General features: G+C 39.3%; 1 protein-coding gene across 2 annotated transcripts in view; it reads left to right on the forward strand.

Annotated features, from left to right (window-relative positions):
• Positions 1–25,506, forward strand: part of TSPAN14 (tetraspanin 14) — a 38,724-nt gene that overhangs the window by 2,602 nt on the left and 10,616 nt on the right. For both annotated transcript variants that reach the window (XM_051800985.1, XM_051800984.1), the window contains exons 2-4: positions 13,005–13,102; positions 20,167–20,217; positions 25,111–25,257. In XM_051800985.1, coding sequence (XP_051656945.1) covers positions 13,022–13,102; positions 20,167–20,217; positions 25,111–25,257 — 279 coding nt within the window. In that variant the 5' untranslated portion in view covers positions 13,005–13,021. The remainder of the gene's footprint in view (positions 1–13,004; positions 13,103–20,166; positions 20,218–25,110; positions 25,258–25,506) is intronic.

Genomic DNA, 25,506 nt, shown 5'->3' on the forward strand with positions numbered 1-25,506 from the left:
CTGGGCACAAGCTTTGCCTGACATTTAGTGCATTGTAGAAAAATTAATCCTATGCTGTTTTCCTGTTTAAAACCTCTTTCCTGTCCTCTCTTCCTCCTTGCAAGGGAGCGAGAGGGTGGCAGAAAAGAAAGAAGTATGATCTTTGGTTAGGAGCAGTGTCTGTGCAGGAGCCCTCCCATAAGTAACATACCTAACAGGACTGAAAGGGGGTGTGCTCTGGTCTGACATTTACTGGCCTTAGGCCTTCTAATACTTAATAAAAGGGCCATAAAAAGACCTTACTCTGACCCCTAAAATACTGTTTAATTGGGACACTTTTTCTTTGTTATTGAAGATGTAACTTTGCTCTCAGATGTCAGAAGAAGATTGTTGACATGGTGTCTTATGAATTTAATCATATCTGGGTGATGAAGTTTAAGTTGTATGCTAACTTCTAATGAATAACTGAGGAATATTTATCTCTTCTATTGCTTTGTTTTAAGGCTGACCTCTGACTTTTTTTAGAGGGTATTTATATTAGTTAATGAAGCTTTGGTGGGTGGCTACTAGTTGGCCATTACCTGTAAGTGGCCCCTTAGAAAAAAAGGGGGGTAATTTTTCTGCTGACAAACTCCTACAGTTAATTCTCATGGTCTTCTATCAAGTTTCTTATTGTGGATTAGATATGGCACAGTTTGAGCACTGATCAGTGTGAATAAATTAAACTCTTGTTTTAAATCTCACTGTGTTTAGTTTAGAATTCTCATTGGGGTGTATGTGAGGGGAAGCAGAGTTCACAGAGCTATTGTCTAAACTCTTCCACAGGTCCTCCCTTTTATATAGTTTTCTGCTTTTACAAAAATTTCCACCTGGGTGGGGCATGGAAAAGTGTGTGGGTTTCAGATGCACTTCACTTATGGGCTCTCTGTGCCTTGCTGCTTTGCACTGTGACTACCTGGGGCAAAACTTCCTGGTTTTGGTAGAACGGGCTCTTGTGTTTTGGCACCCGTGGTGCACTTCTCAGGCTAGGAGGGCTGCAGTTGACAGAACTCATGAACATTCTATGGTTCTCATGTTGCTTTAAGCTGAAATACCTCAGATAAAGTAAATTAGACCTTTAAACAGTAAATGCTGCAGGCTGTTGCCAAAAGCGAATTAAGAAGAGGTCCTTTTCCAAATGGCTTCTGATTGTATGTCCAAAGGATGGTCATGCATCTTCCTCACTAGTATTGCACAGTCCTAAAATCTGTGGCTCTTCTAAAGCTGTAGTGTTGGTATCTTGTGTGAAAGTACAGACACTGCCTTCCAGCCCTTGGCACAGCTTGGGCAGGAACACGATCCTTCTCCTTGACCCTTTGGGTCCTGCTTAGACAGCAGCATCTGATAAAGGTTAAGAACAATGTCAGAGATAATCAAACTAAAGCTTATCAAGGTTAGATATGTGTGGGTCTTAAAGTTTAATAGTTTGTGTCCTCCCAAGTATACAGAGACCTGATTTTAATTTAGCAAAGAAGAAAGGGAGGGGCTGAATTGTCTAGGCTCAGATGACTTAATTTTAAAAGCAGCTATAATTTATTACTTAAATATAGTTGAATGTCTTGCATTTGAAATTTTTTTTGCATTGTAAAACAACTTCTCTTTATTCTAGATGACTGAACAAAATCTGCTTTCGGTATGGTCAGCAAGCTGAAAAATCATTGTTGGGTAAATTCTATTTTAGGCATGTCACAGATGAGGATAACAGCAACGGGTTTAACCTGCAGAAAGTGATGATCCTCAAATACTGGCAATATAAGGGATTGTGATGTTGGCAGTTGAAACCACTGCCTTGAACGGCCAGGCTTTTGCTGACCTTTTTGACCAGTCTGACATAAATCTTGGAACTGAACCTTTCAGAGAGAAGCATCGTTCTGCTTGATTATTCACATGTGAATTCTGTTATCACTTGTGCAGAAAACTTTTAGCAAATGAAAATAAAGTGTACTGGCACCAAGAGGAACTATATCGAAATGCAGGGCTCTTAGCAGGATTTAAAAATAACTTTATTTTCCTTTCTGGTTCAAAGTGTGCCTTGGCCCCTGTTTGGCAGGGTGGACCAGCACTTGTTTTGCTTCAGTGTTTCCTGTCTTTCTTCAACTCTTTGGGAGCAAAGCAACAGTGTTTTATCGTTTTCATTGTAGTACAGCTCATAAATGATACGTGGGAGTGAAAGAATTGCTGTTCTTACCCAGAGTGCCTACTTACATGTTTCTTCTGAGAACTCTCTCTGTATCCTTGTCTTTAGAAGTTTGCAAAAGCTGAAAATCTTAGGCCTGTCTTCATCCTTAATTTGAACCTGAGTGTGAAAGGCAAGAGTGTAATAAACAGAGGCTTTGCTTCCCCTTGATCTTTGCAGTAAGCATTGTTGAATGTTATCCTAGTAGTACAAAAGAGCTTCCTCTGGTTTACAGTCCCAGTCTAGAGAACAGGCATTTATACCAAATGGATAAGGGTCTTCCTTGTGCAGAACTGTACTGAAGCCCCCTGATGTAGCTGGGGCTCTTTGGCACTAACTGGCTCAGGCACTTGATGAGCTTGTGTGTGCCTGTGAGCTTTTGGCTTTATGGGTTGTTTTATTTTGGCTTTTTCATTCTGTTTCAGGCACGTTGCTAGTGTACAGCCCTAAATATGTTCACGTGACCCAGCAGCCCTTTCCAGAAAGCTTTTTTTCCCCTCTTTTAAGGTTTTTGTTTCCTGCTCAAAAACTAAATAATTGATACTTAAGTCTCTCTGGAAAGGTGTTTTCTCTAAATAATTGATGGACCTGGAGTTAACAAAGGCAGGTTCAAGTTGCTGCACTTGCAGCAACAGGATGAAGCAGAGTATTCAGAGGCAGCTGAATGCTGTGAATTTTAATATTTAAAAAAAGGTCATTTGTTCTGCTTGGCAAGAGCTGTCTACTCTTGCTTTGGGGTATAAAATGAGCGCTGAAATATGTTCACTGACAGACACCCAGACACTCCTGGAATAGAAAACAGAAGGAATAGCATTGAGTAACTTGCATCTGAAGACAGACACCTCAGATGTTAGACTTGTGTCACTATGTGACAACAACCTTCTGACTGCCAGGATATGGAGCCGATTCTTTTGATGCACACTGCTTTTCCCTCAACAATTTGTTATTAAATGGTGCTCAGGGAAGTGCTTAATGTTGTGTGAAATATGCCTGCAGTGGTGTAACTATATATAGTAAAGGGTACAAAACAGCAGAGCTTTCTACCCTGCCCTGAGAACTAAGTTACTTCAGTTTGTCTGTGTGGCAAACCTGCCGAGGAGAAAGGTTCATTGAAAAAGTTGTCTGACTTGAAACTAATGGAAGGCAATTAGTGAGATGACTCTTGGAACACAACAAGGTAGCTTTCTTTGCAAAGTGTACAGTGTGCTGAGGTTGCAAAGGGTATTTTGACAAAGTGGTCGTAGCATTGGTCTGCTTCTGCAAAGCAGGAGCGCGTGCAGCTGAAAGAACTTGTCCAACTGAGGCAAGTGAGAAAGGAATGTGTTTTTCAACTCTGGGTTGTTGTGTTTTGGTTTTTATTTTCTCTGAGCTGTGGTGCTCGTGTAACCAATCATGCTGTCAGCCTGTTGAGGTGGCAGTTTCCTGCGTTATCACTTTTTTTCCATCAGGAAGGCACAGGTTAGGATGTGTTTGTGTCTAACCTCTTCACCTTCTAACGCTGCTGTTGTTTGCTGTTAAGCTATTGCAGAGGCTGAGGTCTGCAGTGGAGGGAGCACTGACTGTGTCCCTTCACAGCCTTTGCTGCCCTGATCTCTAAATGGCACAGTGTTGTTCTTGGCATAATCTTAAGAGGTGGAAAGCCTGTTTTTCCTCCTTCCCCAGGGGCGGATGCAGAGTCTTTGGGCAAGACAGTCGAGGGTTTCTCACGACCTGCCAGAGCAATGACTCTTGGGGGAAGGGCTGGAGCTGTTCAAGCATGGGCTTGGCCTGAAGCCGCTGTGGTCTTTGTCTTTTTAATCTTTTCCTTGTGTTGTGGTAGCATGTGTAGAGTGCTCTGAAAACCTATTTGCAGTATCTCCTGGAGCATTAGCTTGTTGCTGTGTATTTGGGCTGAGACACATAGTCTGCCGAGGAGCTGGCAGTGGCATTGGTGATCCTGAGGCATTAGTGAATGTTGTTCTATCACATCTTCTGTGTTTTCTGGTGCTGCGTTGGAGGCTTATCTGCTAGTTGACTTTTGAAAGTTGCACAAGTGTGTTTCTTTACCAGAAAGTCAGTGGAGAGACTAATTACATGGTTGTTGAGCTGTCTACGTGGCTGCAAAGAGACATTTTCTCTTGTGGCCTTTAAGCTGGTGATTTTCCTTCTTGGCAAGTAGAGTAAAGTTGTCCTGGTTGTGTTGTGAATGCAGCTGGTGGAGGTGGAGGGCAGCAAAGGCAAGCTTAGAGCATGGTCCCCAAACCCTACATGTGTTAGCACCCCATTCCCCCAATAATAGGATCCCCTGGTACGGGGAGGGTGCCTCACTTGGAATGAGTGTTCCTCTGGTGTTTGAAAGCATAGGTCTTGTTACTCGGGGTGGGAGGGGGGAAAAAAGCCTGAGGCTTCATGGATTGAACTCCACATCATGTTTCCATGACTTGGAATCAGCATTGTTTGACCAGAACAAGTGGAGGATGTAACTAGTATTATACAGATACATGCAGTCATTTCTTAACATGCTAATTACAGGAGATCAGATGTCAGCACCGGAATCCTTTTTTTAACTAAGAGATACCTTGATTTGGTTTACACTGTTCAAATAAACACCTATTTTATTATATGCAATATATATGTATTTATTTATATAATATATAAATATATATAGGAACATACAGTGTGAAGGCTAAGAAATATGGTGTGGATGTGGACAGACTGCACATTATATCCAAAGCAAGGAATGTTTTCAAGAAAACAAACAACAAAACCCAAAGTAAATTATATGGTCATCACTTCTTTATTGTATACTGTTATAATCAGTCTCTTGTTTTTCTCTTCTATGAATAAAGAAAATGAATGTGTATCCCTTTTGAAGAAAATGTAACTGGAGTTTGAACAAGTGGCATTCCTGGAAATGGAGAAAAGCCACAATATGTATAGAAGTTTAGGATGTTCTCTGAAGAAAGAGTGTATTTGTCAGCAAAGAAAGTTAGTGGCTTCCTGTCTTTTGTCCTCTAAGTTGTGACTTATTTTTTGTGATATAAAGTGCTGTAGCAAATGGAGAGAGCATTTTGTTCTAGAAACCTTTTGGTCTATGGGGAGGGAGCAGTGTATGGAATAGGTTCTGTTACTGTTACTGGATAGAAATAAAATTATTCCTCAGTCACCAAACAGAAATAAAATTATTCCCCAAACTGGAAATTCTGGCTCCTCAGATAAGATGTTTACTTTGTGAGGGTTCCAAAACCTTCTGTTGGAAGGCAAAAAAAAGTCAAATTACATGCTGTCTTTAAGGCTGAGTTTTACCTTGCTGCTGTTGATGTTATAGGCAGTGGGTGTATATGTGCTCTCATAAGAGGTAGTAGAAAACAGCTGAGGAGTTTGGATCAGCTAAGATTATTCTGGCTACTTGTTCCAACAGGTTTTGTTTCCTGGAGTGAATAAACTCCTGGTCAGAATAACTGCCACACTTCTGTGTGTTTCACAGTACCTGAACTTTCTGCAAAGTAAAAGGGAAAACATAGCTTCTGGCTTGTTGTGTGTACTAAATAAGTTACAGCCCAGGCAAGGTCCTATTCAGGTTGAACTGGTCCATAACTTTATTCAAGAAAATTTTCATACACATGAAATATTTTTCTAAACTTTTCCAAGGTGTTAATGAGACATTTATTGAACTGTAGTGACAGTGTCTAGTGCTGTTTTCACTTACTCTGGTGTGATCTGACTGAGCTTTATCTCCAGGGGTTTATCCAGTAGCGCTTTTGAGGATAAGGTCCATGAAGGCCCTACATCCTGTGCTCCTGCTGTTGTCTGCAGTTCTTAAAGATTAGTAAAGAGATAGGTAGCTTACAAAAGGATCCTTCTCTCTTCTGCTGTGTTCTGCTCGTGTTTGGAAAATTACTGGCTTTTAGATGAGGCTTACATGTAACACTTCCTTTTCTCTGTTTCCTGTTTCCTAAAACTCTCTCTTGCTTTAAGTCAAAATAAGGCATATGCAGTCTATTTGCAGTCAACTACTTCAAGCAGATTTTCCTTGAGCTAGGTGAGATATCCATGCCTTTTAGTTGGTGCCTTTGTCAAGCATTACTCTGTGTTGGAGCAGATAGTATCTCATCTGTCTACTTACTTCTTTGATGAACCTTAGGTCAGGGGAGCAGAACTAGCACAAACCCACTAAAATTTAGCGGATAATTGAGCTGTGCCTAAGTAAGTTCTTGAATTATTTAGTCAATTACTAAAAATATTTGCATTTTAAATTTACATGGTCAATACTTGCAGTGTCATTAACTTTCATTCTGACCAGTTTGTAGAAATGAAAATGTGGAATCTGTGGAACTATTTTTGTTTTGTGGATTTTTTTTTTTTTAACATCAATGGTAGCATTTTTGGCCGAATAATAATAGTTCTACATGTGAATATAGAAATAAATACTTGTACATGTGAAAGCAAGGCCAACCAACAATGTCTTTTGGGAGCTTCTGTAGGAAGAACAGTGAAAAGTGAATTTATTACAACTGCTGTTGTCCTCTGTCACAGCTTTTTAATTGCTATGGGAGCAGTCCTGAATTCTCTTGCCGTTTTCAAGTCTTCATGTAGTGTAGTTTTGTTTAAGAAATCAAGTGGAGCTGAAAATATTCCATGAATCATAGTTTGAGTAACTCCTTGATTTACGGTTTTGCAATGCAGAGCTTTTATGCCAAAGTACTGGTGATGTTAGTTGAGTGGGCAGTTTAGAAGAGATTCTTGATGTGCATGTAGCTTATTTCTCAGAATTTCCAGTGTCTAGATTCTGAATGTTACTCTGAGTTCAGAGTGCTTACATGTATTTCATATGCAACTCATCTGCATAAAACCAGTAGCTTGGTCAAAAGCACAGCATAACTTCAGTGTGAGTTATACAGGGAGCTGGAATTGAGCTCTTCTGAGTTGCTGCTTCATTGTTTTGGGTTTGGGAATGCTGCTATATGTTTCTTAAAAGTTTTCATAAATTGTAGTCTGAGCTGTAGTGAATAAAAGCTCATCATTGAGTCTTGAAACCCTTCCCATTTGTAGGGGATTGGTTCTGCTCTGAGCGATGTAGAGTTTACACTGGAGCAACTTGTGCTTGAAATATTCTTCAAATACTGAGGACTTTGAGTCTTGACTTCTCTACAAAGGAAGGGCCCCAAATGATGATGTCTTAAGAATTTTGTCTGGCTTTGGTCACGTTTTCCATTGAATTCTGAGATCTGTTATCTGCCTTTATTTTTCAGGTAAAACCTATTAAGGATATCTGTCTTGCATCCTGAGTCTTTCAGGTTAAAAAACACTCTTTTGTTGATTAATCCTCAGCTTTCCTCTAAGAATGAGCAAATATTTCTCTGCTCATCTGGGCTGCAGCAGAAGTAAATACACTATACTTGTACTCCTTAAGAGAAGCTTGTCTTTTCTTTGTAAGGCTCCAGTTTGAGTTCCTTGGAGACAAAATTGCAGAATGACACATGTTTGCCTGGAGTTACTGAGTCATGGGCAGGACTGTCTCTGTTTCCAGGAACAGATTAGCCTGTAAGAGCTCTGAATCCTGTCAGTTTGTCTTGCCTTTTTGTTGTACCAGTTCAGTCCCTACTGTGAAGATCTATGCCCAGCACCCAGACGTTGTACTGAACATGACCTTTGCTGATCAACTTCTAGCTAGACTGTGGAAAGAGCAGTCTATTTGTTGTTCCATTTTTCAGAAGATCCAAAGAATATCTCTGAATTATTCCTGGTCAGGGATAAGGTCTTCTTTCAGCTTCACAAAAACTGCTAACGATTGAGCACCTTCAAAGAATGACAATTATTTTTAATGGCACCATGGCTTGAATGAATTGATGCTTTTTGATACAGATTTGGTGTTGATGGATTAATGGAATTAAGGACTCATATCAAAACAAGTCATAGGCCAAAGTGCATCTGTTCCTGTATTTTAAAAGTTCTTGCTCCTCAGTGTGTTCTTCTTTTGACTTTGTTCATTTGCTTCACAAGCTTTACTTAGATTTGATGCTTTGTGTTGGTGAAGAATGGTGGAGGAGTCAACAGGTTGCCAAGTGAAATTTTTTTCTTTGTTTTCTCTTGCCTCAGTTCTGCCCCTGTTCCCCCAGCTTCATCTGTTTTAGCATTTTGGCTTCAAGTGTGGTGCTGGTGTAGGCTGCCATTGTAGAGGTGCTCATGAGCACACTCATCTACCACTGCTTTTGCCTTCCCATCCTTGTCCTTCCACCTCCTGACTGCACTCACACTGGCTTTTATATGTGCTCTGGCAAGGCAGGTTGGAAGGCTTAAAACTGTTTGCTTCTTGGTGCATGGTACAAGATCACAGAACTGATGTGAAGGTTTGCTGTATGGTTTGCTGTGTGATTGTTTGCTCCACTGAGTAGGTTGATTAATGATTGTGGATTTTAGGAGGGGTAGGGAGGAGGATCAGGACTCTACATATGGTGGTAGTACTGGCTGAACTTGGAACTTCAGCATGACTTAGGTCTGCCTTGTACAGTTAATGCCTCCAGAGGATTAGAAGAATTTGTGGTCCTAGATCTAGAAAAGAGATTTGCTTCAGTTGTTCTAGATTTAACATCTTATCTATGAGGATTTCTCTGCATGTTCACATTAGATTAGTTAATAGATCACATCTTCTGTTTTAGGGGAGTTAAAGTATATACATTAGGAGTATCACTGCTGTAGCATTTTGAAGGTAAGAGTGGAATCGTGGGTGTAGGAATGCTTTGGAAATGGTAGTAGCCTTTTGATGAATGACTACATTTTTTTCCCTCCTCGCTAAAGCTGTGAACACAAAGTTATGTATTCTACCAAAGCAGCAGTGCTCTGCATTTAATTTTTAGAAATTTGTTACTGTGAGTGGGTGATAACTGTCAGCTGACCCAATGTGACTTGCTTTGTCTGAAATACAGTAGAGAACGTTATTAGTCTGTGCTGCCCACATACTACTTTAATCTTCCAAGTATTTTGTAGTATTGCCTAAGCATAGTTGTGTAGCCAGTGATGTGAGCTAAATGAATGACTGATGTAGCAGATTTCTAGCCCAGTAATAGATGCCTCCTACATTGGGAAACGTGACTGCTTTTGGTATAAACATGGGGAAGGTGGCTGTGTGGCCTTGAGTGGATTGCTTGGTCTGTTTGTAGTGTTTGGGGAAAAAGTCAGGCATCCCTGCACTTCAGATGTATTATATCACTCCCATACCAGCCATATGCTGTTCAGTGGTCTGTCAGTTTTGATGAGGGTAAGCAAAGAGAGTAAGTCAAATCAGCTCTCAAGATAGGCAGGTGTTTCAGAAGGTAATATGTGTCTGGGGAGCCACGTGCAGTTATAGGACAACCTCTTGCTAATACTAGTAATACAATCCCCTTGTTTCATCTCAGAGCATTAACAAGAAGTGTTTATGTTAAAAAAGCATTTTACTTTTTCATTCTGTTAAAATACTGTGATCGATATTGACTGGGACATCTTACCAGTCTTTGAAGAAGTGGGGAGAAATGTCTTGCAATGTCTTGGTCAAAACAACGAGGTAGCTGGGAGTAGTGCTTATCAATAAGGGTACTTTTGATGCTCTTATTCCTGTGAATAGTTTCACTGAAGCTGGGTCTTGAGCAGTTGAATGTAAGTCCCAATGCCAGGGAGGGTGACCTAACAAAAAGAATCTTCAAACAACGCTTGTGTTTTAGGTCCTGAAATGATGTGCTTGCTGGTTTGCAAGCACAGATTATATTTTAAGCCTCTTTATCTAGTAGAACCCCATTTTTATGGAATTTAATGATGTGCTAGCTGAATGCCACCTGCTGTCTCCTCTTTTCTAGAGGTAGCAGCAGCAAAAGCAGTACTTCTGACTATTAGTATGTTCATTTTACTGTTGCTGCTCCTGTCTTTTACCAGGTTCCTAATTTTTGCAGGGAGGGAGGCAGAACAATAATGGAGGCCTTAGTGTGCCTGTATGTGGAGAATCTTTGCACTGGCAGCCAGTGTAATACAGGATTTATACTCATGCAAATGGAGTCTTGGACTCTGCTCAGATTAGTGGGATTCTGCTTTTGATTTTCTCTTTTTCCACTCTTCCCCAGGCAATCATACTTACTGAGTAGGACAAGTATATGAGTATTGATTGTTGAAATATAAATTGCCATTTGGAGCTAGAAAGGGGAATGAACTTGAGAACCAGATATTTTTTCCTTCTCTTGTATTCTCTCTCACCTGTAGTCTTAGGTAAGTGTGTCAGGGGAGTGGTACTTAAATAAGTGTTCTTTGCTCAGATCCATGTTAGTAAGGTTCTTAAATGTCTGTGATGTTGAATGGGTTGAAAAGATAAGTAACTAAAGCTGAACCAGAGGATGAGCAAACAAAACTACTTCTTAGGAATGTATGTCACAAAACTCATTTTTATGTAATACAATAAACATTCCTAAATCTGACCCTAGGATGGGTCACATCAGGAAGATCCTTTCCAGTCACTGCCTGTACTACCATAAAGTACAATTTCTTTTGTTTTAACAGAAGTTAAGTGCTTTTTGCTATAAATGAATTGTAAGCATTAGAACCTAATTATAAGGTGAGGTTTTGGAAGGAAAAAAAGACTTGTTTTTAGTGTTTGGTTAAAACTGTATGAAAATCAACATCTGAACTGTGGAAATATCAGGTTCAAGTATTAATGGTGAATGCTCGCACTCTGTAGCCTGTAAAATTTTACAGGTACTGTTTCTGTAACAATGTGCAATAAATAATTTACTTTTCTTCAGACTCTTTTCTCTCTGAAACCTTTACTGGGGCTAGTGAGGAAAAAATGTTTGAATTCCGACTGAATTCAGTTTTACTCCTTCTCATCAATCATCAGGAGGAAGAATTTCTTCTCTTAATGATTTTTTTCTGTTGCTACTTGCCTGTCTAGATGCACTAATCTAGAGTTGCCTGTGTGTGATATATATTAAGCAACCTGCACTGATAGCACATGCATGAAGGCTACTTAGGTGTTGTCTGCCTTTGTTATATATAAATTAATCTACTTCGTGCCAAGTGGATCAGTATGACTTGTATAATAACTACCAACTTTCAGTAGGATCTGAAAATTCCTCTTATGCACGTGCAGGCCATTTTAGCTTAAAAAACCCCAGAAATTACTCTCAATCCACAAATAGTGCAGTCTTACTTCGTTATACCAGCTCACATTATTTTCCAGTGTTTTTTTTCCTCATAGCTACTTAAGGCTGTGGAGTATTCTACCAAAATGTACCCTCCTTAGATTTTTCTACACTGTCTTTGTATTTCTGAAAGCAATTTTAATTTGGTTGAGCAACAAAGAAACTTTCTGACTGGACTTGTAGAGGGATGAGGGATGTGTCTGGACCAAGGAGGGACTCTCAGTGGGATTCCAGACGTAAGCCAAACCTGGCATGAAAAGACCTCTGGAAGGAAAATCAAAGTCTGTTAGGGATCTGTGTTCATAGTCTTGTGGACTGGAGACCTCTTTTGTGTCCTTGATCTGTATGTGTGTGGTTTTAACTTTGGGGAAAAAAGTTTTAAGGCATAGCTTGAAATATTTGTGTTGAGATTTCAAAAAATAAGCTCCTTCAGTAAGATGCTGATGGTAGTACTTCATAATTGTAGAAAACAATTGGTATTTCACTTAAAAGATAAAGTAAGCTGTTTATTGAATTGAATGGAATTCTCAAAGCTGACAGGTATTTACTTCTTTCTTTTGGTGGGATCATCTTTTATATTAAGGTGCAGATTGCTTTCTAAAAAAAAAAAAAAAAGTTCAAACTAGTTCACCACATCCACAGCAATGAGTTTTGCATTCCATGGTGCTTGATTTCAGTCTTTGCTGGGTAGGCAAGACTGACATGATTTTTTTTTTGCATGTTGTCTGTGAGTGTCCAGCCGGGCACAATACTTTTTCTTAGTTATGAGTTGTTACAATAAATTCTCATCCTTGCTTCCTTCCCTTTGCAAGTCTTTCACTAACATTTACCTCAAGTGAATGGAGGGTTGAATTGTGGAACTTGTCTGTCATGGGCAGTGCTCAGCTGTCCAGAATATGAGGGCAGTGTGAGTCCTTTGCCTTCCTTGCTCTGGTTCTCCATTTCACAGCTTGTCCTCTGTTTTCTTATGCATGGCATTTTTGCAGAGGTGGTTTAGTTATGATACTCTGAAAAGCTGTAGTTCTTGGAAATATCTGAGCAACAGCTGCAGTTGAACCTTATCTCTAGTGTATGTAAGGAAGCAAAACTCTGCAGAGCAGATTGACTGTTGAGTGGTGGGGCTTTTGTTCTTGAGAATAAAACCTCTTACGGGATATGATTTGGTAAAGAAACATTAAAGTGTGGAATGGACCAGGTACAACTGCCTGTTGTATTTAGCAATCTGTAGACACTGAGGGATTCCATGTAACCACTTCCAACATCCTGCTAACTGGGTTGCTGGATGTGCAATCCACAGTGTGTTCAGATACTTGGGTGTTGAGCAGTCATCTCTAAGTATAAAATGGTTTTGAAGGAGTGACAAAGTGAATGAATGTCAGCTTGCTGATGCAGATCTTCCTAGGCTAACTGTATAGCTGGTTTCCTTTCTGAGTGATCCCTCCCTGTTACCACATAAGGGTGCTTAAAGATAGGATTATTAAGCAGTTAAATAAGTAATATTAAGTAAATAAAGTAATTAAAGGGAATTGAGGGTCAGTGAGCTGATTTTTAAAATACCTCTGAATGGCATATGGTACAGGTTACTATAGTCCCTTTTCAAGAGAGATTTGGAAAAAACTCTTGAAATCTTTCACTGTAATTATTCTCATTGTTTCTCTTCTTTGCAGACGCTGTGCCATAGAAGATGCACTATTACCGATATTCTAATGCAGAAGTCAGCTGTTGGTACAAATACTTGCTCTTCAGTTACAACATTGTCTTTTGGGTGAGTATGAAATGTAGAGTCTGAAATAGTTTAGGCATAGCTCAGTTTTATTAACTTCATTCCTCTGTTGAAGAGAACAAGCTGAAATATTTACCTGAAAGCAGTAAACTGATGGATAGTATATACCAGGTGTTTTGGAATTGAAGAAGCTTATCCCATGTGAGAAATTAATTATTATTGAAAATGTGAGGAATCAGTATGCATGTTATCCATGTTAAGTTGCTTTCCTGTTAAAAGAAGTCTCTTACAACATCTCTTTTCAGATCATCTTTGATCTTTTTTGGGTGGTATAGCTGTAAATACACTACACAGAAGAGAATAAAGGAGCTGCCCCAGAGATGTGTAAACAGCTGGCATTATAGTGTAGTCAAGATCTTACATGTGGGCAGCACACTGCTTACTCTGTGGGCAGCAGAATTGTCTGATACAGTCTTGAAATACTTAGCTATGGACTAACCTGTCTATAATGTTTACTTAGAACTGTGAAAAGGTACAAAAGCAAATGTGTGGTTTCAGATGTGTATGGTGGTCAAGGTCACTGGAGGACCAGACTACCTTGGAAAAGAAGGTTATTCAAAGGTTAGTACATAGCATTGCACTAGAAATGGTTAACATGTCTGTGAGGGGAAGAGGAGGATGCAATTCAGATAAACTTGACAAGTCTTTTTAGAACTCAAAAGTCACACTTAAGAGTTTGCATCTGAATCCGTGGAAGGGCATGGGTAGTCATGGAAAAGTGCAAATTCAGTGACTTGTTCAGTGCTAGCAGTATCATTGCTGAAAACCAGAGAACTTTTTGCTACTTGTCACCACCCCTTGCTCACTAGTGCAGTGTTTTAACATGATACTGTAGCATGAAGCCCCAGGGGAGTTATCCTTGTGGGGATAACAGGGCAGAAAAGATGCTTGGTTTGTGTAGAAACTTGTTCCATTACTGGTCAAGTGGCCACAATATTGCATAGTGCAAACGTTCCTCGGGATGATGTTTTCCACATTTCAATTGAGGATGCCCATCAACAGGTCAAAAATCATATGCTTAAAGGCCACCAGCTCTGTTGTTGTTTTTCTTCTGTGTTGTCCAGCTCCATGTACCTGTAGTGGAGTGTGGTGTAGTAAGAAGTAATACTTGTGCTGGTCTGGTTCAAGCAGCAGGGGAGGGATATGTGGGAAAAGGATGCCTTTTGATTGTTCTAGACCTCTGCTTTTTTTCTAGTACATGACTCATGAAGTAGTGTCTGTGACTGTTTCTGATGGGTAAACAACCTTTTAAAAATGGAATTTTTTTGTGTTTAGTGAGAAGACTGTCATGAATTTGCCTCTGATTATTCACAGGAATGAATTTTGTCTCAATGTTCTTTATTTTCTGCTGTCATTACACTCTTACATTTCCTTTTTACTGTGGTCTCTTGAAATTAATGACGAAGATCTAAGGATTTTTCTGTTTGTTAAAGAAAAATTTTTAAAGAGATGCAGAAGGATTGAGGAGAATTTGCAATATAACTTGTGTATTTCAGCTGATCTGTTGGCTGGATTAATTGGTTTTCTGAACTAACACATGTAGTCTTGGTAGCTTTCTCAACAAATGGTCTGAGGCTTCTGCTGAGACATTATCAGGCTGACCCAGTTAATGGTGTGTAACTACAGCTCTTTTGATAAGATTTTGGCACCTTGGGTTGTGGAACAAGCTATGTAAATGTGGAGGGGGAGAGCAGACACTCCTATAGGCAATGCATGAATCATTTAGCTGACACAAGGATTCGGGAACATAGGAAAGCTGTCTGGGATGACTAGTCTAACAATGTCTTTAATTGGACAAATCCACCATTTGTAAAACAAAGTAAATCTCTTTGCCTTAATAGAACTGAAGGACTACAAAATCAAAAGGGGAAATGTAACCATAACTCAAAAGCAGCACTCAAGGAGGGAATGTTAATCTCGATTCACTTTTCTTGGGTTGCAGGGCAGGTGCTTGTGGGAGCTTGTTTTGTGAGCATTTGTGTTAGTGAGGGTGGCTGTTCTATAGGGGTATGAGGGATGATATATGGATAAATGTGCAGACAGGCTTTTGCCCATATAAGCTGTTACAGTTCACCTGTGTCTCAACTCATGAGACAGTTTATGTGCAAGCCAGGTAATGTGTATGTAAATAAAAAGTTACATTTGTTCTTCTTGTCATGCTTATTAAAGGTGCATGTTGACTTTGCCATTGTAGCTTTGAAGATACTATCAGTGACTGTGTAAACTTTCAAGTTAAAGCATGTGGTGATGTAGTAACTTCCAGAATTTTCACACTTTTCAGTGAGTGGTTACTTCAGTACTTCAACTACAGTTCACAAAGATTGGAGTGAAACAAAATATTGGACTCAGAGGGCAAATATGACTAATAATGGAAAGCTTACAGTTTAATCAGCCTTTAGAAATGTACAAATCTAAAAGTCTTCTTTTGAAGGTGTTTTTTTTTTTTCGTATGGGTGATTTGGGAATTGAAAGTTCAAGTCCAATGGCTTCTACTTAGTTGTGTGCAACTGGCTTGTAATATCACTTCCCTATTCTTCATTCTTGTAAGAAAGGGAATGGAGGTCATGGGAAGGCTCTGTATTCCTAGGCATGATTTTGATGTGTGATTATTTTCATCTTGCTTTTTAAGCGTGCTCTTAAGACTTAACTTGTCCAAGTACACTTGTTTTAATGAGTAGTGATAAGACCATACTGCAGCCATTAAGATAGCCCTGCAAGAGAGCAAGATAACAAGGCTGGACCTCCTTTTGTGTTTGAAAGACTTTTTTTTTTTCCTGGTTTTTTTTTTGTTTGTTTGTTTGTTTTCCACCCCCCACAAAAAGCTTCATTTGTCATAGTGAAGCTTAAAGACTGCAGTAATACCAGGTAAAGAGCTTGGTTCTGGCACCTTTCTGTTCTGAGTCATTTTGCTGTGGAGTGAGTCCTTCTGTGAAAGCCCTGGTGCAGGGAAGGAGGCAGGAGGAGGACATCTGAGCCCAGGGGGAATGCAGGGTGCCCTCTCTCAGGGTGCAGCACTGCTATATGCCTTCCAGCCTCAACTGGGAAAAGCCCAGGGAATAAAAGGCAGTGCCTCAACACCTGTCTCTGGTGCTTCCTGCTTTGTCTCCAGGTGAAGGTGGTTTCTTTTTTTTTTGGACGGTCCAAGAATGGCACTTCATCCAGGGCATGGACACTTAAGGGAAGTGAAGGATTGCATGTGTGCTCTGCCAGGGCCTTTTACAGTTGCATGTGAGCTCGCTGTCTCAGATGAATTGAGAGGAGAGGATCAAATAGCTGTTAGCTGCTGTCATCTTGATTTATCTTCTAATGGTCTTTAGCTTTGTGAGTGATTCTTAAGGGTTGTTGGAGACAAAAATAGTACTTTTCATTCATGCTGTAGGAGATGTGGCATTTTGCCCTGAAAATAATGATGAAGGGCGAAAGTTCTCTTCAGTTCTGAGAAAGAATTCAGAGTTAGTTTTCTGAAAAATAAGAGAAGACCCAGGCTAGCATAAGATTTTCTGGCTTTTGCAGTCTATGTTGTTTTTCAGGAACATCAGAAACAGCAAGGCTGTGCCAGGAAGAGGAAAGAATCCACCACCAGGTGGTTTCCTGACCCTGAGAGGAAGAGTCTGGGAAGACACAAGGATAGGAAGGAAGGACTGTTGGGGGCTGATTGCATGGGTGGAGCTACAATGTAAAATAGAATTGTCCAGGGAATGGGGAAGTGTTCTCTGTAAGAGAACATATTTTGTGATTACAAAACCTGAGTGTAATAGGAATGCATTCAGACTTAGAGGCAGTCAAAGGAATTCAAAGTTTGAATGGGAATGGATAATGCTTAAACATGATCTTGAGCACAGTGTCTGTGCATTGGTGTCACTACTGTACATTGTGAGCAGAGCTTACAGCTTGATGCATATGTTAATTTTTCATTTCCAAAGCAGGAAATGACCAAATGCTGGTAACTACTGGTTTAGTTTCCTTTTAAAGGGGCACAGTTGAGCTGCTTTGTGTGTTTCCATCTAACCTTTCATGACTTAAATGACTCTCTGGCACAGTAGTGAGTTGGGTAGCCCAGTTTGTTCTTTCCTACATGTCATTCAGATTTTGGTGAAAGGCAAATTTCAAAATGCTGCTCTCTTGAAGTAGCTGACTTGCTTACTCTCACCTTGGGAATGACTTTTTTTTTTGCCTTGCAACTTCTCAGCTGCCTGTTCTTCCATTCATGCAGCCATTTTACTCAGTGAGCTGAAGAAGGTTAGAACTCTTCCTTCAGATTAGGCAGGATCAGTTCCCAGGTTTGCCTCATAAGTCACTTGAATGCTGTGCAAGAGTGTTAGAGAGGGAATTTTCCTGGTGCTAATTCTCTGTAGAACTCTTGGCATGTTCAATCGTGCTAATTTCTGAGGTAATTTTGTCATCATGGTGTGTTTTACAGTAGTTTTCAATGAGGCACTTTAAAGTATTTTGCACGTAGTCTTTAAAGCAAAGAGATTTCATTTGGTTAAATAACTATTTTACTTCCTTGCAAATTGCTTGTCTTGATGATTGCACCTGTCAGTGTAGTGGCTGATGGCTTTGTTTCTTCTGCAAGTACATCATATTTCACTGTTTTTTGCTAAAAGAACTTAATGTATGTGGTTTGGCTGCTTCTAGTGAAAAGTATGAATTGCTTGTCTTAGCTGAATTAAGTTTTAGATTTATCCACATTGATTCTATGAGACAAAGTTTATTTTTCTTCTGATAAACTCTTTTTTTTTTTTACCTGCAGTTTGCATAGGTTCTCATGGAAATAATTTTGCAAAAATAGTATAGTTTTGTGAAACTGAACACTGTAGAAGCATAAGAGCAGTGTTCATTTTCAGAGGTGAGAATAAAGCATGCTAATGAAAAATCTACTTAAGATTCTACTACAGTTTAATTAAGGGGGTAATTATAATGAAAGACAGTCTGAAGAGAACACCCTATTTATATATTCAATAGCACAATACTAGTGTTACAGTACCCTTAATTTGTATATAGAGTGGAAAATGTGTCTTCCCAATTCTTTTTCCCTCTCCTTTCTGTAGACAAATTTCCCAAAGATCCAGTTGTCTGCTGTGTAATTTACCTTGATTACTGCATATTATACCAGCTGTCTTCATCTGTCTCCCAGCATTCCTGAAGCATTTGGAATGAAAAGGATGAAGGATGCATCAATTACATGCAATGTGCAACTTAATAACATACAAGTTTGGTTATTGACTCTTTTCCTCTCTTTTGCTGAGTTAAGGTGTAGGATTAATCTGGGTTAATATTCTGTTTATATCAATGTGGCTTTTAATACTATTTTCAATGTTGTGCTATGATCCAAATCATCAGTTTAAATGTTCTTGGTTTGTTCAGAGTCTGAGGTGAGTAGTCATTGTGCTGTTGCTTGTTAAGTAAGATTTGGATATTTAACACTGTGTTGTCCAGTTCTGACTCTGTGTATTAGTAGTGGCTTGGGTTGGTTAATCTGTGTGTTTAAGTCCTAAAATATGGCATATAATAGTTCCTGCCTAGACAGAAGTGTCTAACATAATTTGAGTAATTCTTACAGAATGACATAAATGACTCTTGCAGCCCTTTTTGGCTTTCCTTTCCCCTGCTTCCCCTACCAGAGTAAACCCAGAACAACCTCGCTTCCTCTGAGTGCAGCTTAGGACAGGCAGGCCATGCACCCAGCAGTACTTAAAATCTATATGTTTTCTTGGGTGACTGTAAGAGGGTTCCATTTCTGCTTCTTGCCTGTGCCGTGGGGAACTGACCATGATGCCTATTTAGTTCAAGGGACGTGCTGCATTTCCTAGAGGAGAGAGAGCTCCTTTTTCAAAGGGTTTTTCAGTTGTTGGGATTTACTTGTCAGTGTGTGTTAAGCTTGGCAGGGGGGAAGCAACCTCAGTCCTTTCTACAGAATCATAGAATCATTTAGGTTGGAAAAGACCTTTAAGATTGAGTTCAACCATTAATGAACCTGGCAAGTAAACTGTGTCCCTGAGTGTCACTTCTACATGTCTTTTAAATGTGTCTAGGAATGGTAACTAAAGCACTTCCCTGGGCAGCTTGCTCCAATGCTTGATAACCCTTTCAGGGAAGATGTGTTTCCTAATATCCAACCTAAACCTCAGCTGATGCAACTCGAGGCCATTTCCTCTTGTTCTGTCTCTTGTTACCTGGGAGGAGACTGATACCCACCCCACTACAACCTCCTTTCAGGTAGTTTCAGGGAGAGATAAGGTCCCTGCTGACATAGCTGGGTAGAATGCCATTTTAAGAAATGAGGAGCAGCTGCCCTGGGATTTTAGAGAGGTTATTTTAGTTTGATTATTGATGTTGGGTATTAAAGACAAACTGCCTGAGAATGGAAGAAAGGGAATAAAAGATTAGATTGAGGGAGTCTTTTTTAATTTGGATGAATATGATTCAGAAATGTTTATTACACAAACATTTGAATTAGTATAGGATTTGTATGTTGCTTATTGATAGTAAATGAATGGACTGTTAATCTGTCTTGTTTCAAAAGAGCTTAAACAAGACAAGGATTCAGAAGACAAACTATATCTAATCAGAGAAGAGTCTAATGTAGTGAGCCTCGACACTGAGAAGTTACAAGGATTCAAACATGACTGCTGCTGGAATTGGTACTGTAAAATGACTAAATAGAGAATAACTTCAAAATGCATTAAATACTCTGACATCTTCATTAGTGTGTGGGCAAATGTTTTAGAGCAAGTCATTGGGACGAGCGTAACTCCCCCCTGCACGCTATTGTGTGGAATTGTCAGTTCAGTACCATGTGCTTCTGGAGTAATCTTGAAGAATCAAAGTGAAATGCTTTTTAAGAAGTAGCTTATAACTTGCATAATCCTTTAAATCATTTTTGCAAGAGATTGACTCATGGGGAGGAATGTCCTATTACTGCTGTCTGAGATTGCAGGCAAAATTTGTTTTACTTAAACAACAGTGCTACTGGCTAGGTGTTCTGAGAATGTGGTTGATTAGTACATCTAATTTTTTTTCTTTTTTTTTTTTTTTTTTTTCAGCTAGCTGGGGTGGCCTTCCTTGCAGCTGGTCTGTGGGCATGGAGTGAAAAGGTAAGGATAGAAATGACTGGTCTTATTTTGGTAGCTGCCCTCTCCAGCTTTAGTAAAGCTTCTTCTTCAGGAAGCAGCTGAGCTCAGGACCGTGTCCAAATGATCTAAACTGAGTTTAGTTGCAATTTTGTTCTTGTGCCTGATCTGGTGTTAAGCTATGGCCCTTGACATTTAGAACTTTTCTTAATCTTCATGAATTGTTTCTCTTTAAAGACTGTATTTTCTGAAAAATACTTCTCTACCCACCTCTTTTTATTACGAACAGGAAATAGTGTGAGGAATGTAAGAGATATCACTTTATATTAAAAGAAAGCACTAAGAAAATCCAAATGTGTGTCTTTGAAGTACTTCAGAAAGATGGTCCCAGTCTTATGGCCATCTGTTGTCCACTTTACTCCCCAGGGAGTGCTTAAGTGATGATGTTTCCATGTAGAGGAACAAAACTGGGGGAACATGATCTAGCTGAATAACACTGTTATTTGTGACAAAAGTTTATCCTAGCTAAATAACTCCCTGAATCGAAGGAAGTCAATGCAGACATGTACCCTACAGAGTTCTCCTGTTAAAAGAGAAGAGAATGGTAGAAGTATGGTGTGGTTCAACCCCTTGAATGGATTTAAAAGCAAGGCTTTAATATGACTGTAAGCATTAGGAAAAAGTGACAATTACTTGGAGACTGACTAACCTGCATCTAATTAGCAGTGGAGGGCAGATGCTCTCACTGTTCAGTTGTGCTGCTGAGTAGTAAGACTTCAATTACCATCCCAGTGTTTGCATTTCCTTAATTGAAGTGTTTACACACAGCAGCTGTCCACAAATAGAGAGGTTCTGGGATTCCTCTGCTTTTTGGAAGTGAAAGTCTTTTGCAATGAACTTAATTCTGAGGCATTTATTCTCCTTCTCCCCCCCCCCCCATGTGCATGCACTCATTCTCACAACTAGATTAGTGTTATCATTGATATATAGTAAGCAGCCTATCTCCACACACACCAAAAAAAAAGAATTTTCTTTCCAACCCTTTAGGGAGGGTGTTAAACTTGTCTTCAATTTATATTCTCTCATGTTCAGACCTTTTCTGTTTTGTAGACAAGCACGTAGGATCTGTGTGGTTGGAAATTAATATCTCACAACTTACCCCCATTTGTCAAATTGACTTTATGGTACACTGAAGTTACTGGAAGGCAAAGACAGACTCTTTCTGTCTGTCTTTTTTTTTTTGTAAATTTGTCTGAACTCTTTCTGCTCTCTGTGCTATCTTGCAAATGAGTGCTTCAAAGCCTTTCCTGTGGTTTTGAACTTATAAATCGCTCATGAAATCTGTTCGTTATTTTTTACATCAGTTGTTCTGTGCTATGTTGTCAGTCTTTCATACTAGTGCCATTCTTCAGCCACAGTGCCTGTATTTTACAGATAAATATCTTGGTGAACAATAGATGGGAAGCAAGAGAAAAACATTGCAGAAGCTGTGCTGCAGTGGTAAACTCAAAGATAAACTATAAATGGTGGAGGAGTTCTGAACATCCTGTCTCTTACTGCAACATGAAGTACATTAGGTCCATTTAATTCCTCTGGTTTTTCTTGTCTCTTTTCTTTTTCCACTAGGACTACACTTTAGATTAATTCCTCAGCAGTCTTTTTCTCTGGATATAAATCCTGTGGTTCTCTTTTAGGTGGTAATATATTGAAATGAGACTGCTGGTTTGTGAGAAGTGTTGAAAATACTATATGTAACAGCATGGAGAAAAGCAGGAACCTAATGACAGTTTATTTTAAAAAAAAGGGGTAAATGCACAGTCCTGTGCCTGAGATGAGGCAACCCCATGCACCAGTAGGGCTGGGAGTTAACTGCTTAGAAAGCAACTTTGTGAGGAAAAAGCCTTGAGCTCCTGTTTGATCAGTAAGTAGAATATCAGCTGTGCCCTCATGTCAAGGCCAGCAGCATACTGGGCTGTGTTAGCACCACTGTGGCCAGGGAGGAGCTTCCAACAATATTCACACAGTTGACGTGCATGTGGAGTACCACGTCCAGTTTTGGGCACCCCTGTGTCAGGCAGATCTTTTCCAGCTTTATTCTATTTTTAAATCTGTTTATTCTTTAGTCAGCTGATCTTTGCATTTGTGCACAGAGGTCTGTAAACTGTCTAAAGGTGCAGGCGTGTAACTTGTGTTGTAATTGGTGGCAGTGATACTGTGACAATCAACAGCCAGTTTACACAAGTTCCTTATAAGAAATCAGGTCTGTCCTTGTCATGTGTATTTTGTAGTTCTCATACTAGTGTATCTCAAAACAGTAACTGGTTTGGCATTTGTTAATTAGCTGTATTAGAGATTTTCTTTTTTTAGAGACAGTCCATAATTGCCCTCTTTTGCCAATATATTTCAGTTGAGATGGTGACATAATGCTTACAAACATTAAAAGAAAGTGAATAACAAGTTAAAAGTGTGCAGCTGCAACTCCTAATTCACTGTTCCAAGTAACTGAAAAAAAGTTAAAGCCTGAGTTGTGTTATAGGATTTTCTGACAGTGACTTCAGGTATCAGACTTCATTCCTGTATACCTGTAGGAAATCTACATATTGTAAAGGGTAGCTTGTACTTGTAAGAGTTTTTACCATCCTGCAGATGGCACAGGCAGAAGCCAGAAGCATCTTTAGATATGGGTAAGGTGAGATGAGATGGTTCTCTGAGTTAATTCTCTTGTTTACTTCCTTCCTTCAGGATTTTGAACTTAACATCTTTTGTTAGGCAAGTAAACCCCCACAACCTTCTTTTCAAAGGAGCATGTTGTAAACATCAAATGTGAACTTGAAGAAACTGTTTTGAACCGGCAACATCTGAGGTTGAATAATAGAGCCCAGTTCCTGCCAACTTTTCTTCATAACATGCTTTGATCAGAGGAAGTTTTCTTCCAAAAGATGTTGCATGAGCAAGTGAAATTGTCTGAAAACAAAAAGTTTGAGTTTAGGTGTGGGAAGGAGATGGCTGGCAATAGTTGTGGAAGTTTCAACCTCCTGGTTGCGCATTGCTTGGTTTCATGGTGTGTTGGTTTTACAGAGACCCTGCCTAATCTTGGCATATGTGCCTTGCTTGTGGGGTCTGAGCCAATGTTATTAGGTGGGACTCTCATAATTAACCTGATAGACCAAGTTTGTTAATTAGTCTTACAGTTTTTAAGAATGGAAATGTCACTGGTAACATGTATCAATAAACTATGACTGTTTTCCAACAGACTGTGTCAGCTGTTAGTCACCAGCTGTTGCAAGGCAATTCTGAGCTCTGCAGATCAATTTTTATTTTTTTTTTCTTTTCATTCCTTCAACCAGTTTTGGTAAAAAAAAATTCTCTTGCTGTTGCCAAATTTAACAACTCTCCCAGGATCTGTTATGGAACATGTTATGAAAGAAGATGAAGTCCTGTGTGTCACTGCAGTACTGTTAATTAGTGTCTTTTCACCAGCTGATGAAGTTTCTCCATGGCCACGTTTTCTCCTAATGCTGTATTTTGGATATGTTATTTTTGTTCAGTAAGCAACTGAATAAGAAGTGATACGGATTTTTCCCAGGGGTTCTCTTAGGTTGTGTATCCTTTGCACTTAACTTTAGCACAGGTACTTGAGTAGCAATATGAGAATTTACATTCCCTTGACAGAGTTGGACTGCTTATTGCAAGTCTCTAATATCTTTCTCTTACACTATACATGGTTAGGTTGAGAATATACTTCATAAAGAAAAAAAGATAGCAAACTTGTAATTATGGGATATTGTACTGTGTTTTTTTGTTGTTGTTTTAAATGGAAAGCATTTCCTTGTTAAAATGTTGTGTGTCATTGAGTATATGATGAACACTCAGACTATTGCAAGGCTGCCTGGATGTCCCTACAAATCATTCTCATTAACTTTAATGGTTTCAGCTGTTTGTCCCTTCTATCTTTTGCATGTTCTATCTTGTTCTTGCACATTACATTTGATGGATTTGATGGAATTTTAATGGTTGCTAGTGTAATAACTTCTTTAAAACCTAATCTGGAAATTATAAGGATTTCACTGCGTTAGCGTTACACTTACATAGACTTAAAAATCTAGGTAGACAGGCTTAATAGCTAAAATTACTGTCAAGATAAGTGGTGTCTCTGGATAGTTAACGAAGAAGAAAATATTGCTACTGAATCAGGTAAATTGCAATAACTCCTTTTGGTGTAAGAATTTTATCTGGAGTGAAAGGGGGCAATGTTTAGATTATACTTGTGTATTTTTTAAAGAGTTTGGAGCAGCACTTCTAAGATTATTTGGCACTAGAAGGGGTGTAACTAAAATGAGAGGAAAAATCTGCTTCCCTTGAAAACTAAACCAAGATTTGTATTCCCCACCACCACCTTTAAAATGTCACCCATAAGCTGCTCTGTCCTTAGAATCTCTCTCCCTTTCTGCATCTTAAACATTAGGATTGGAAAACCTATTTTCTTAATTTTTTTTGGACCATTATATTGGAGTGCCCTTTTGATTGATGCATTTCAAGTTAATATAAAACATTAATTCTTTTGCCTTGAAACTAAGTGAACATCAGTGATAGTTTTGAGCTTTTGGCACCATCTTGTGGAATCCTGTTTGGCAGATAGACCTAGGAGAATGTAATCTGACAAACTGACTGTGCTGGATTGACTTGTTAAAAGAATTATTACCCAGAACTTTGTATTAATACTGCTGCTGCTGGGGTGAAGAAAGTTGGTGTCGTCCATAAACATTTTACTGTAAGACTTTTTCATGGGGGTTGTTGTTGGCAAGTTCAAGGGTTTGCAACCAATTCATTTGGAATCACGTGGAAATCATCCAGAAGCAATGTTAAAGGAATAATATGCTTCTAGTGGTCACCTCTTTCTGTGCTGTTTTCTCTCAGGGTGTACTGTCTGATCTGACAAAGGTGACTGGTCTTCATGGTCTGGACCCAGTGGTGCTTGTCTTACTGGTGGGAATAGTGATGTTTACTTTGGGATTTGCTGGTTGTGTAGGAGCACTGAGAGAAAACATCTGCCTTCTGAAATTTGTAAGTAACACCATTATATGAGTCAATCATTATGTGTCTGAAAGCTGCAAATAATGAACTTGTAGCAAACCCAGGTAAATATGTATGTGGTAAACTTGCTGCCTTAACAAACCTCTGAGTAATAGTATTAAAAGCAGTGTAGGTTCCAGCCTGTTTATTTTCCTCTTTATGGAACATGTTTGTTCCCTCTTCCTTCATTCTGCCATGCAGTGATGTTTTAGAGTGTATAGCAGAATCTAATGTTGTGAT

Source organism: Manacus candei, unplaced genomic scaffold, assembly GCF_025592945.1.
Source record: "Manacus candei isolate 608988 ecotype Guabito, Panama unplaced genomic scaffold, ASM2559294v1 h1tg000050l, whole genome shotgun sequence".
Classification (NCBI taxonomy): Eukaryota; Metazoa; Chordata; class Aves; order Passeriformes; family Pipridae; genus Manacus; species Manacus candei.